This window comes from Pogoniulus pusillus, chromosome 4, assembly GCF_015220805.1.
Source record: "Pogoniulus pusillus isolate bPogPus1 chromosome 4, bPogPus1.pri, whole genome shotgun sequence".
NCBI lineage: Eukaryota > Metazoa > Chordata > Aves > Piciformes > Lybiidae > Pogoniulus > Pogoniulus pusillus.
In genome coordinates this window covers 1833453-1848154 of record NC_087267.1, presented here as the reverse complement: position 1 = coordinate 1848154, position 14702 = coordinate 1833453, and the positions used below count along the sequence as shown (strand labels likewise).

The window sequence follows — 14702 nt, the reverse complement described above, 5'->3', positions numbered from 1 at the left end:
CTGCAGTCCAGGTAGACTCCATCCACAGCCTCCCCCACATTCACCAGGTGGGTAACCTGATCATAAAAGGAGATCAGGTTGGTTACCCATTGGATCAGGTTGGTTTTCCCATTATCTGGCTGAATTGGCTTTCTTAATCACTTCAAAACCCATCTTTTTCACTAAGTCTGGAAGGCACTTTGTTTATGGCAGTGAAGTCGATGGCTTTGAAGCATTCTGTCACAGTATCAGCAGATTCATTATGGCACAGAGGAATAATGTCTTGTGGGAATGGGGAAAAAAAACAGCTGAGGCTTTCCCCCCTCATTTTGTTTTCTTACCTGTTTCATTCCACACAGTCAACTTTTCAGACCTCTGAAATACTCACTGTCCAATATGGCAGGAAACAGATTTTCCATGGTTTGGTTTGCTGCTTCTTTTAATAAAGTGTTTTTCAGGTCATAGCTGTCAAACTCACTGAATCTGGGAGCAGCCTTTACTGGCAACATCCTAAAATCCAAAGGATTAAGTTCCTTCAGCAAGCAGGGTCTCTGAAAGGTTAACAGGGAGCTGGAAGTTAATTTCATTCCAAATACAGAACAATAGTGTGCAGTGACATGACTTTGTGATAAGCATTTGTTAAAGCTAAATCCCCCCCTAAGCCCTGCAATTGTTTCCCTTTGTACTAATGGCAAGCTAAGGAGAGGTGCTCCTGGCCCTCTCCTGCAGCTATCAGAAAGGCAGCACCTTTATTGTTTGCTAAATATGGCCTCTTTTGAAATCAGACCTCAGTTCTCCTTTGGTCATTCTTTTGAACATTTGCAATCTTCATTTCTGACACAAGATTTTGGTTTGTTTTGTCTTTCTGAAATCCGCAGACTTCTTATCGACTGGTGCAGAAAAATGGTCAATAGGAGTTTGCAAAGGACACAACTGAAGCTTTGAGACTCCAGGGAGATTGACTGTCTCGTGTTCTTAGCAGTGATTTTTTTTAACAGGAACAAAGTGCCTGTAAAAAACAGACTCATCTATGAGTCCAAATGTTTAATACCTTTGCAGATCTGTTCTGAACGTGGGGAGCGATGCTTGGAAAGAGCTTTTCCAACAGCATTTCACTGGGATTGCTTATGGGCTTTGTTCCAAGCAACTACTGCCTTGGGTTGGCAGGGCTGTCACTGAGCTTTCCTTTAGAATCTTAGAATCAACCAGCTTGGAAGAGACCTCCAAGCTCATCCAGTCCAACTTAGCACCCAGCCCTAGCCAATCAACCAGACCATGGCACTAAGTGCTTCATCCAGGCTTTGCTTGAACACCTCCAGCGACAGTGACTCCACCACCTCCCTGGGCAGCCCATTCCAATGCCAATCACTCTCTCTGACAACAACTTCCTCCTAACATCCAGCCTAGACCTCCCCTGGCACAACTTGAGACTGTGTCCCCTTGTTCTATTGCTGGTTGCCTGGCAGAAGAGCCCAACCCCACCTGGCCACAGCCTCCCTTCAGGTAGTTGTAGCCAGCAATGAGCTCTGTCCTGAGCCTCCTCTTCTGCAGGCTGCACACCCCCAGCTCCCTCAGCCTCTCCTCACAGGGCTCTGCTCCAGGCCCCTCACCAGCTTTGTTGCCCTTCTCTGGACACCTTCCAGTACTGCAACATCTCTCCTGAATTGAGGACACAGCACTCAAGGTGTGGCCCGAGCAGTGCTGAGCACAGGGGCAGAAGAACCTCCCTTGTCCTGCTGCCCACACTGTTCCTGTTCCTGGCCAGGATGCCACTGGCTCTGCAGAAAAAAGCACTTATCAGTGCCATCTCCCTGTTAAACTCTTTCAGCTCCTCATCTAAAGTCATGCTCAGGCTTGTCTTTTCAAATTGCTACTTTTACCACTACTACTTTTAATTCTGAAAAGCCAAAAAGTTTCTGATTTGGACTCCTGACCTGTTGGATTTTTGTTAGAGGTCATGATTCCCTCACTAGACTACATCAAGGTCTTGTTTCAGTGGCGTAGCACACAGAAATATGATGAGCTACCCAGATTTAATCTGGCTTGTCAGCGAAGCACAAGATCAGTCTGCTCCATCACTTTCATTCCAAATTGGATATCTGCAGTGTACATTTGTAGTGGGCACCCAAGCTGAAAACTGTTGTGTAGCTTTGGGTTCCTGATAGGCTGTGTCACGTTTGACTGCCCTTTAAGCTAAAGTGGTGGACAGTAAGTGCTGAACATGTCAGTCAAATGCCCTCTTGTGCCATTTGTCTGGGATAATTTGAAGGAGAATTTGGGTGTGATGGGGCATGAGCTATTGATTGTTTTATCAGAAATGCTTCCATCTTTCATCTAATGCTGCCATTTGCCAAGTTCTCTGTCCTCTTGTCTCGCAGCAGACAAGACTAATGTTCTTGGCACCAGAGTGTTCTTACTGCAGATGCCTTTAGCCTTGGGCACTTGTTCTTTGGTCTGTCTTCCATAAGTACATATCTCCTGGTCTAACTTTCTAACTTGTAACTTGTTTGGGGTAAACAGCCACGGTAAATTCTTGTAGCAAGGACTTCACCAATTACATAACTCTTCAGTGAGCGTAATAGAATCATACAATCTTAGAAGCAACCAAGTTAGAAGAGACCTCCAAGGGGAGGAAGCTGTTGTCAGAGAGAGTGATTGGCATTGGAATGGGCTGCCCAGGGAGGTGGTGGAGTCGCCGTCCCTGGAGGTGTTGAAGCCAAGCCTGGATGAGGCACTTAGTGCCATGGTCTGGTTGGTTGGCTAGGGCTGGGTGCTAGGTTGGACTGGATGATCTTGGAGGTCTCTTCCAACCTGCTTGATTCTATGATTCCGTGATCCACAACCTCCCTGGGCAGCCTGTTGCAGAGTCTGACCCCTCTTGTACTGAAGAACTTCTTCCTAAGATCCCATCTAAACCTACTCTCCCGCAGCTCAAAACCATTCCCATTTCAGGTAATTATATTCTGCCTCTCGAAACTGTTCCAACTCCAGCAGAAAGCAGAAATTATCACTGGAACACAATTGTGTAGCTACTGGAATCTTCTTAATTAGTAACTGCTGCTGGATGAATTTGAACCCATAATGTAGGCACTGCTATGTAAATCTGTCACTCAGCCAGGGTCCTAAATCTCTTTGGGCCTCTGCAGCTGAAAACCACACAATCAGTATCTTCTCTTTCCAAAGTGAGTGGTAATCTGATACCATTCTGTAAGTTTATCACACTGCTCTCAGCTTAATTGCACCTGCATATTTAGTTGAGACATCTGACAATGACACAGACAGGAGTCAGACAAAGAACTTAACCACTGTGCAGCCTCTGCCACTAAGCCAAAACATAGGAAATGAATCTTGGGACGGTACAAAAGTACTTTTGCCATCAGTGTCTCACAAATACTTACATTACATTCAGTACTTCATTACATTCAAGCCTCATGAGCAGTCAGTTCCTCCCTTTTTGGTGCAAACACAGAGGAGCAAGGCTTACTGCTCTGACGCTCATCATTTTCGTGCAAAGTGCAGGTTGAGTTGCTTTACTTTTCCACAGGAGTATTTCACAGTTACCCAGAGCCAAAACTCAAGGTGCATTTTCCTGTTGGTTCAGCCCACCTTTGCTGTGCTTTGTAGAACTGTTTGGTTTGCCTGTCTGTGATTATGCTGAAGTGAATTGCTTGGATGCAAGAGATGCAGATTAGCTGTCCTTGCGCTGGCATTAAACTGAAGAAGCTCATTGTGATGGTTTGGGTGTTACTCACCCCCCCACACTTTGGAAATCACCCAGACTAGACTCAGCCAGCTCTGGAAATTGAATGAAGCTTATGTTTACAGCTTAGCTCAATATACAGGCAGATATTTACAGTATATACAGTTATAGACAGACATAGACAAGGGAAAAGGCAATACAGAATCACAGCAGCCCTCCCAGAAACCTGAGTCCCCAGGAGGGGCTCCCAACTGCCCCTTCACCTTTCCCCCACCCCTCTCAACCTTACCCCAGTCCCAAGGAAGAATGGAGGTTTGGCCAGGGGGTTAGGAAGCAAAGTGGATTAATCAAAGAAACAGAGGGTGAGGTTAGTGAGAGAGAGATGCAGCTCAGCACTGGCCAGCAGCAGAAGCAGATATCTTTGTTTTCATTTCTTGTTCTTACCCATCTCAGCAAGCCTATGAGTGCAGCAGCCATCACCACTGTTTCCCTTTCACAGCCTGTAATCTAGTTCTCACCAAAACATTCCAGCTAGGTTCAAACTAGCACACTCATGAGCACTCATTTGTGCTGTTTTAAGTCAGAGCTTTGACTACTGCTTTCTTTTTCCCATTTTTTTCCCCTCTCCAGTTTTCTGTTGCTTTCCTCATCTGGCACTGTAGCACAGAATCATAGAATCAGTCAGGGTTGGAAGGGGCCACAAGGATCAGCCTGTTCCAACCCCCCTGCCATGCCCAGGGACACCCTACCTTAGAGCAGGCTGCCCACAGCCTCAGCCAGCCTGGCCTTAAACACCTCCAGCCATGGGGCCTCAACCACCTCCCTGGGCAACCCATTCCAGCCTCTCACCACTCTCATGCTCAACAACTTCCTCCCCACCTCCAGCTTTGCTCCATTCTGCCTACTCCTGTCACTCCCTGAGAGCCTAAAAAGTCCCTCTCCAACTATTTTTTAGCCCACTTCAGATCCTGGAAGGCCACAAGAAGGTCACCTCAGAGCCTCCTCTTCTCCAGATTCTGGCTCTCTAGCATGGATCTAGCAGTCCTCTCTCCAACCACCTCTGGCCTAGCTGCATGTCAGAGCCATTTATAAAGCTGTGTTTCCAGACCTGATTTTCTTTACATCTTGGATCCATTTCCAAGCTCTGCAAGAATTTATTCTGCTTTCTGGAATCAAAACGTTACTGTCTGCTGACACCTTTGCTCTAAATGTCAGTGATGTGTGCTTTGGCATGGCTTTTGCATACATTTTCTTCTAATGGGGAGAAACATGTGCTAATTAGCACCCAGCTATCCTGAACATTTTGAAGACAAAAATACACTGGAGGCAGTTCTGGCACCATATTTCTTCTTCTCATTCTCAGAATTTTAGTTCAGAACAGCTAGGAGCAGGTGTTGATCTTTTGGAGGATAGGAGAGCCCTGCAGAGGGACCTGGCCAGGCTGGATGGGTGGGCAGAGGCCAATGGGATGAGATTGAACAAGGCCAAGTGCAGGGTTCTGCACTTTGGCCACAACAACCCCAAGCAGCACTACAGGCTGGGGCCAGAGTGGCTGAGAGCAGCCAGGCAGAGAGGGACCTGGGGGTGCTGGCAGAGAGTAGCTGAAGATGAGCCAGCAGTGTGCCCAGGTGGGCAGGAGAGCCAATGGCATCCTGGCCTGTCTCAGGAGCAGTGTGGCCAGTAGGACAAGGGAGGTTTTTCTTCCCCTGTACTCAACACTGCTCAGGCCACACCTTGAGTGCTGTGTCCAGTTCTGGGCTTCTCAATTCAAGAGAGAAGTTGAGACACTGGAACATGTCCAGAGAAGGGTGACAAAGCTGTGAGGGGCCTGGAGCAGAGCCCTGTGAGGAGAGGCTGAGGGAGCTGGGGGTGTGCAGCCTGCAGCAGAGGAGGCTCAGGGCAGAGCTCATTGCTGTCTGCAACTCCCTGAAGGGAGGCAGTAGCCAGGTGGGGTTGGGCTCTTCTGCCAGGCAAACAGCAACAGAACGAGGGGACACAGTCTCAAGTTGTGCCAGGGGAGGTCTAGGCTGGATGTTAGGAGGAAGTTGTTGTCAGAGAGAGTGATTGGCATTGGAATGGGCTGCCCAGGGAGGTGGTGGAGTCACCATCCCTGGAGGTGTTCAAGCAAAGCCTGGCTGAGGCACTTAGTGCCATGGTCTGGTTGATTGGCTAGGGCTGGGTGCTAGGTTGGACTGGATGATCTTGGAGGTCTCTTCCAACCTGGTTGATTCTATGATACTCTTTAACTGGTAATGTGGATCTTGTAATGGATCAAAGATCAAATGTGCCACTACACAGAAATAACATGGGGGTTTTGCTTGTGTGAGGAATATCTGATTAGATACCAACTCCTTTTGGTTCCTTAGCCACCAGCAGCCATTCAAAGCAAGAATGGCAATTCCAGCGAGAGCAGGAAAAGCAAGTCATAGTTTATAGTGATGCCATGACCTGCTCCCTACTCTGGCTGCAGGTAGCACTAAGGGAGAGGATTGATATTTAAAGGGCAAAGCCTCTTCCTGCCATGCAGTCTGCCAGGCACACAGACACAGCGCTGTGCCAGTCGCAGGTCAGAGGGTAGAAAAAGCACAGTGCTGCTCCCAGCCAAGGAGCAGTGTGAAGAGCTGCAGGGCACCCACAGAGCAGCCTGCCCACCATGTGTGTACTGAGCAGTGCTCCCAGCTCTTGGGAAAACCAGCCCGTGGCCCTGCTGCCCAAAAACAGTGGTGGCCTTTAATCAACAAGGTTCAAAGTCAAGACATGTGCAGGATGGTTGCAGCTACCTGGTTGCAGCAGCAGGAATGTGGTCGAAGCTCCCACAGATCAGTGTGAACAAAAGCAATGCCACATGGACTCCAGGCTATTCAATGTGGGTTATACCAGAGACACTTTACAGTATCACAGTATCACCAAGGTTGGAAGAGACCTCATAAATCATCAAGTTGGACTGGATGATCTTGGAGGTCTCTTCCAACCTGGTTGATTCTGTGATTCCATCAAGTCCAACCCTTTACCACAGAGCTCAAGGCCAGACCATGGCACCAAGTGCCACGTCCAATCCTGCCTTGAACAGTCCCAGGGACGGCGACTCCACCACCTCCCCGGGCAGCCCATTCCAGTGTCCAATGACTCTCTCAGGGAAGAACTTTCTCCTCACCTCCAGCCTAAATTTCCCCTGGCATAGCTTGAGGCTGTGTCCTCTCGTTCTGGTGCTGGCCACCTGAGAGAAGAGAGCAACCTCCCCCTGGCCACAACCACCCCTCAGGTAGTTGTAGACAGCAATAAGGTCACCCCTGAGCCTCCTCTTCTCCAGGCTAACCAATCCCAGCTCCCTCAGCCTCTCCTCGTAGGGCTGTGCTCAAGGCCTCTCCCCAGCCTCATTGCCCTCCTCTGGACACGCTCAAGCATACTGATTGTTCTGACTCTCATTATATAGTCTTGAGCATAGAGCACACACCTACACATTAGCATAATTAGGCAAGGGCAACCCAGCCCTTTGCATAAACCACACCTTGTTTTTCTCATTAAGGAGATATCCACTATCTGTCCTTCCTCAGATAAGGTAGCCAGCAGCTGTGGCAATCAAGGCCAGCACTCAATTGTTCTCACTCTTCTCACATTGCATTCCCACAGTTGGGTTTGGTGGGAGCTCTGGCAAAGCTAAGGAAGCAATGCAATACATGTTTTGTACCTTCTTCCATCAGGATCACTGCAATTGTTCAGCAAATTTTCTGTAGTGGAAATTAGGACAAATTCCTATTTCAATTTGAAATGTCAATTACAAACCCTTGCTGAAGGCTTTTCTCTTTTTTCTCACTGAGCCTTAAATTTGCAGAACTAAAATCTGTAAATACCAGGCTGAATTACCTTTCTTAATGCTACTTCTTCTCTTGGTTACTTAGATCCTTATGTGAAGATCCACCTGATGCAGAATGGTAAGAGGCTGAAGAAGAAAAAGACTACAATTAAAAAGAACACTCTGAATCCCTACTACAACGAGTCTTTCAGCTTTGAAGTACCATTTGAGCAAATTCAGGTAATGTCAAACTGTGTTTTGTCTTCCCTCTGCATTCCGTTTCTCAGCCCTTATAAATATTTAACATCCCCTTGTTAATTATCACGTGTGTATGCCAGCCCCAGATGAGTCTGACTGCTTCAAGAGGGAAGGAATAAAATGCAGAGTACTGCTGAAGCTTTGATTCAGCTGTGAGAAATGAGTAACTTAGATTTTCTGTTAACAGAAATGAATTTAAAAACACCCCGAATTTCAGAAGGAGTTAGTGAAGGAATGTAGGGTTCTTGGTTGGACTTGGTGATCCTGAGGGTCTTTGTTTCTGTGATCCTGTGAAAATCATATCTTCAAGGGTCATGAGGAGCACCACAGGACAGTCAAATCCCACTGCTACAGGCAGGCCAAGCCCATGTTAGACAGACTGTTTGCATTGGCAGCAACATCTCCAGGCCATCGCAGTCCAGAAAATGCTTCTTAGTGCCAAGGAAACTGCTAGCATGTTTGTTAGAAGAGATGGTGCTTTCCACTGGTGCCTCTTGGGTTTTGCAGTGCAGCTGCTCCTTTAATGCATGATACAAAGAGAGGATCACATTTCTCTGTAGGTTTAAGCCAGAGTCACAGGCTCACAGGATGTCAGGGATTAGAAGGGACCCAAGGAGATGATCCATTCCAATCCCCCTGCCAGAGCAGGACAATCCTATCTAACACAGATCACACAGGAACACATCCAGACAGGCCTGGAAAGGCTCCACAGAAGGACACTCCACAACCTCTCTGGGCAGCCTGTGCCAGTGCTCTGGGACCCTTACAGGAAAGAAGTTCCCCTTTGTGTTGAGGTGGAACCTCCTGTGCTGCAACTTACACGAATTGCTTCTTGTCCTATCCCAGGGAGCAGTGAGCAGAGCCTGTCCCCCTCCTGGCAGTCCTCAGATACTGATAAACATTTATCAAATCCCCTTTCAGTCTTCTCTTCTCCAGACTAAAAAGTCCCAAATCTCTCAGCCTCTCCTCATCAGCCATGCCCTGCAGTCCTCTAATCATACTCCTAGCCTTCTGCTGGACTCTCTCCAGCAGATCCCTGTCCCTCTTCAACTGGGGAGCCCAAAACTGAACACAGAGTCCAGGAGATTAAAGTCATCTCAGTTTCGCACCTTCGCCTAGCTGTTCTTGCATCTTCATACAGCAAGGGAAAAGCCATTTTGCCTACAGTGCTCATTGTTGTGTCATGATTAACACAAAGAAAGAAATAATCCAATAGTAACTACCCCCCGAGCTTCTGCTTGCTTTTTATATCTGTGATTGTGCCATGCATCCAAATCATAAATGTTCATTTGGGGAAGTAACCATCAACATTAAAAGTGAGTGCACTGCGAACAGCAACACTGCAACATCATTTTGGCATCTAGAAATACTTGCTTTGGGAGATTGCCTTTTATTGTGAGTGCTCTGGGGAGGAAGAGTCTTGAGTTTGATGTACACTTCTATCATGAGCAACTATATAAATACGTCAGTGCCTGTTGGAATCGTCTCTGGCTCAGTGAATTGTACAATCTCGTAAGGGAAGGGACTCTATAAAACAGACCTCCTGAGCTTGGTTTTGCAGATGTGTTGAAAGAGTCAGTAACTTTTAGAAGCTAAATCTGTAAGCACTGAAATGAATCATTCTAGTTGGACTTCTAAGTTGCTCTGCAATCTCAAGCAACCTCATGCTTGAGAATAAAATCTCTTTCTGGAAGAAATGTGTTTTGGTGCACTTCTTGCTCCAGTTCAGGAAACTCAGACTGCAGTAAGGAGCTGCATGTGTTTGTTGTAGGACAATGTGCTGGTTTGAGCCTAGATGGGATATTTTGGTGAGAAGAATCAGATGCTAGGCTGTGAAAAGGAAACAGTGGAGATGTCTGCTGCACTCACAGGCTTGCCGAGATGGATAAGAACATAAATACAGTGTGAAAAGGAAACAATGCTGACGTCTGATGCACTCATAGGCTTGCTGAGATGGATAAGAACGTAAATATAGTGTAAAAAGGAAACAATGCAGATGTCTGTTTCTGTATTCCCTTTTACCTTGCCTATTTCTGTCTATAACTGTATATACTGTAAATATCTGCTTGTATATTGTGCTAAGCTGTAAATATAAGCTTCATTCAAATTCCCAGAGCTGGCTGAGTTTAGTCTGGGTGATTTCCAAAGTGTGGGGAGGCAGGGAACACCCAAACCATCACACTATGGCTCTGTGAATTGGTGCTTCACCAGGGGAACCTGCTCTGACTGTCACACAGGTACACCCTGCATGGGCTCTCTGATGTCACTGCCTGTTCAAGATTGGTCAAAGTACTGCCATGCTCACTGCTCTTTTTCCTTCTCATTGCAGAAGGTGCAAGTTGTTGTGACTGTTTTGGACTATGACAAGATTGGCAAGAACGATGCCATCGGGAAAGTCTTTGTGGGCTACAACAGCACTGGGGCGGAGCTGCGGCATTGGTCAGACATGCTGGCCAACCCTCGGCGGCCCATCGCGCAGTGGCACACCTTACAGCCCGAGGAGGAGGTGGATGCCATGCTGGCAGTCAAGAAGTAAATGAAATCAAATCAAATCAAATCACAAAGAGGAAAAAAGAAGAAAAAAGCCTTTCTGCATTTGCCCACAATAGTGCTCTTTAGCCAGTATCTGTAAATACCTCAGTAATATGGGTCCTTTCGTTTCCAGCCATGTGTTCCTGGCACAGTCAGTTGTACTTTTAATTCCCTGGTTTTCATTTGCACAAATTGAAATGCAGAGAGCCCTCTGAAGGCGCTTCATTCACCACTGCCCCCCTCCCCACCCCCCCCACCCCCACCCCAGATCTACTCTTCTTTTAAGCAATATGATGTGTAGATAGAGCATGACAGAAATTATTTATTGTATCACACAGTTGTATATATAACACCAGTATGCTGAGGATTTCTTTCCAGTTTGTGTATTTGTATGTTGTAAGCGTTTCCTAATCTGTGTATATCTAGATGTTTTTAATAAGATGTTCTATTTTAAATTATGTAAATTGACTGAGATATAGGAGAGCTGATAATATATTATAGGATAACTATCGTATCGTCTGCATTCCAGAAGAAAAAGAAACCAACCAACAAGAAAAATTCCAACTTGTAAGGCACTAGTAGTGTTATACTGACATCTTAAAGGACAACTTAAATCTGAGCTTTCCACTGGACCATCCTAATGTCCTATGCGTCCACAGTGAATCTTGGAGGGGCAAATCCAATTGGGCAGACTTCTTTCACAGGCAACTTAGCATGAACTGAGCAGCTCCGTGGCTGACCTCAAGGAGATGTAGCCAGAAGCCAGGATGTAATTTTCTTGTATATATTCCGAAGCAAACACATAGCAGACTGAGATGGCTTTAGATTGAAAGTTGAGGAAGCAGTTCCATAGGAGGCAACGATTTCACCTGACGTACAAAGCAAGACCATTGCAGAGGTTGCGCAGGGAAGGGGGGGAGAGAGGGGGGGAGGGAGACGCAGCAGCAGCAGCGAAACGCCGCCATAAAAGCAAAGAGTAGCTCTCCGTTATCACCTTTCTACAAAATTTGCATACTGTGAATTCCATCCACGACTCCACATTATAATGAGTTTGCACATTAGACTTTGTAACGAGATATTTTGTTATACTGACTCAGATTAGAAGGAATGCAGAATATTTTTTAGACACAGCCGTGTGAGTTTATTATACGAACTAGTTTCATGGTAAAAACGAGACAGTATTGTAATCCCATCAGAAGATGACAAAATTTAGCCATAGTTCTAAATGCACTTCAAAGTAAGCCAAAAGAGAACAGCTAGTGACCTTTTATATACTATTTATACTTAAGTTTTAATTTGTCCTTGAAAAAAAAAAAAAGAAAAAAAAAAAGGGGGAAAACAAAGAACAAGTTCTAGAGAACTGAAGCAACCTCTTCTGTATACTAGATGCTCGTTTCAGGAGGAGTTTTTAAATGTTTTCAATGTTACTCTGTAGTAAATGGCACTATTATGAAGCTATTAGTCATTCCATACGAGTCTTGAAAGACTGCTCTGTGTATCACTGTGACTGCCGTGTGTGCTTAGAAACGTAGTTCTCTCAGTGGATAGCAACCAATTTATTCCGTAGTGATATTGTAATACTACTGCCATTCCCTTCTACTGCACTGCCGAAGGACCGCGTAGCACAAGCAGTTCTAGCGATCGTGGACCAATTTAGAACTGGGGAGCTATGCAGGGGACATGGATGCTATATATTGAATGGGTTGACCACACAGCATTTTGTCAAGCCCTGTGCAATACTCTACATTTCCCAACCTCCCTCACCCCACCCCCCCCCTCGGCTGCTTTACTGTAGATAGTCATCTTACAGCTAGCCAGCAAATCATCTCAGCTTGGACCATCTCATCAAGTCATTTAGGGCATCATTTCTATCTCATGTACCGTCCTTTGAGGCCCCCTCGCTTATCTTTGCAAGCAGTGAACAGTATTTATAACACTTTGAAGAGTTCACTCCTTTCAGCGACGCAAACCACCCCAGAGATGTGGAAACGCTAACCCTTTTGGGAGGAGGCTGGAGAGTTACCTGTTAATGTTCTCATCAGTGGTATCTGACAGAAATTGCTGAACTCAAACAACAAAGATGAATGTAAACAGAGCCCTGCGTACTGAAAACTAAGTTCCACAGCCTCCCTCAAGGCTCTGCTTCTTGGAGCCAGGCGTAACAGTCTTAGTTAAGAGGTCAGCACAGCATGGCAAAGCTCTGATGTTTTCAGTACGTTGAATGTAAAAGAAACAGCAAAGAAAAGGGAGCAGAACTAAAGTCTGTATCTCTCCCTGCCTCCAAAAGTGAGAATAGCAAGACCCACTTTCTTTTTTACATGACACATGGGAAAAACACAAGCGAGACATTGTTCGGATAGAAACAGGCACATACATGCAAAGCATCAAGCTGGAATACTTTAAGATCTTACCTTTAAGGACCAAACACCACCAAAGAAAAGCAGACAGTCAGCTTTCCAGCATAAGAGCTTCATGGTCTCCAACTTTCAGTTGTTCATTCAGGATAGCTGCAGGTTCAAACTGCCAGAGTGACTCGTTGTGTTAAGGTACTCTTAATGCTTTCTCTTCCTACACTGCCAGACTGAAGGTCACCTTAGAACTGGTTTGTAAGGTACAATGATTCTCAGAGACCGAACCTGCCGTGTGACCAAGATGACATTTTCATCCTCAAAGAAGCCACATGTACCTTTCTGACAAAGCTGTGTGAAGTATTAGAATCTGATGCTGTAGAAAGATCCTAGTTGCCTTTGTGTATATTTACTGCCTGCTTGAGTGTTTCTCTGTGTGGGTTTTCTCTGTATCTTGTAGAAATGTTTGGGGTGTTTTCTCCTGCCATATCGCTCGTGGCCCGCGAGCTGACAACTTTAGCCGTATTTTACCTTCATTTTTGATGAGGTGGTTTCTATTTTGTTTCACTTTGTGTAGTGACTTCCCACAGTAGTTTTCCAATTGTCGTTAAAATAACATACATATTACACAGATACTCAATAAAACTGTTTTATTTCCTGTTGATGTGCTGGCATTTCTCTTTCGCTCTGAAGTGTTGCAAAGACGTTTTGCTCCAGGACGCTGGCACAACCATGAACTTCAAAGGATGACAAGAACATCGCTTTTCAAGGGGCTGCTTTCATCGGCGCTGTCTGCTCTAAGATGGTCACACCTAGCAGTGCCTCAGTAGATGAATTCTCCACCTCTATTGCAGATGAAGAACTATTACCTACCTTTCCAAAAAGGGTGATGATTTGCCTCCCAAACCACCATTCTCTCTCCAGACATGGACTATTTTCTGTACTGTGGCAAAAAACCCAAGCAGTTACCTACTCATTGGTACTCTCCAAACCAATTGTGTCAGGGCTGTGATGGCCAGGCTTTCCATTTGGAGAGAGGTGGTGTGTTTTAACTTGCATTCAAGAGCTACCTCTAAGGTGGCCATAAAGCCAAGCCTCTTGTAGGCTAAGAATCATTAACTAAGAGCTTGCACTCTAGAAGGAGGAGGGAGAAGGTATGGGATGAAGTGAGTCCGCAAACAAAAAAATGACTGAAAAACATTGTGCGCTGAAACAATTTAAATTCTTGAGACTATGGAGAGAAACAGCTCAGAACTCCACAAAAATCCCAACAAAACAACTCCAAATCTGTACTCAGGTTTGGTTTGTGCAACCATTTTTCCCAAAAGTCTGCACCTTGCTTCTTCTTCAGTCTCAAGAGAAAGATGTCCATTCATCTGTCCAGTTCTGGGCTCCTCAGTTCAAGAGAGATGTTGAGGTACTGGAATGTGTCCAGAGAAGGGTGATGAAGCTGGTGAGGGACCTGGAGTACAGCCCTGTGAGGAGAGCTGGGGGTGTGCAGCCTGCAGAAGAGGAGGCTCAGGGCAGACCTCATTGCTGCCTGCAACTACCTGAAGGGAAGCTGTAGCCAGGTGGGGTTGGTCTCTTCTCCCAGGGAACACAGTCTCAAGTTGTGCTGGGGGAGGTCTAGGCTGGATGTTAGGAGGAAGTTGTTGTCAGAGAGAGTGATTGGCATTGGAATGGGCTGCCCAGGGAGGTGGTGGAGTCGCTGTCCCTGCGGGTGTTGAAGCCAAGCCTGGCTGAGGCACTTAGTGCCATGGTCTGGTTGATTGGCTAGGGCTGAGTGATAGGACTGGATAAGCTTCTGTGACTCTTTCAGGAACAACACGGTGGCAATTACTGATCCACACCAGTGTAACCACAGCCTCAGAGTGTTTCATGAGGCCTTACTCTGAGAGCTCACTGAAAATGGTTTCAGAGTTGATCCATTCCCCTGTTTGCCTTCATTTCTCCCCCAGCTCTCTCTTTCCTCTTCTTCATTGCTTAGTGGCTGTGAGCACTAAATGGACTGATGCCATTCTTGGCAAGCCAGAGGAGGCTGGCATCTCCTGGTGGGCCTGGTGATTCAGAGAGCGGTTACTCTTCCAAAACT

At 46.2% G+C, this 14702-nt stretch overlaps 1 protein-coding gene across 2 annotated transcripts in view; it reads left to right on the top strand.

Moving 5' to 3' along the window:
* SYT1 (synaptotagmin 1) overlaps positions 1 to 13272 on the top strand; it is a 384974-nt gene extending 371702 nt beyond the window's left edge. For both annotated transcript variants that reach the window (XM_064141971.1, XM_064141970.1), the window contains exons 10-11: positions 7579 to 7712; positions 10060 to 13272. In XM_064141971.1, the coding sequence (XP_063998041.1) occupies positions 7579 to 7712; positions 10060 to 10266 (341 nt within the window). In that variant the 3' untranslated portion in view covers positions 10267 to 13272. The remainder of the gene's footprint in view (positions 1 to 7578; positions 7713 to 10059) is intronic.
* The last annotated feature ends 1430 nt before the right edge of the window (positions 13273 to 14702 follow it).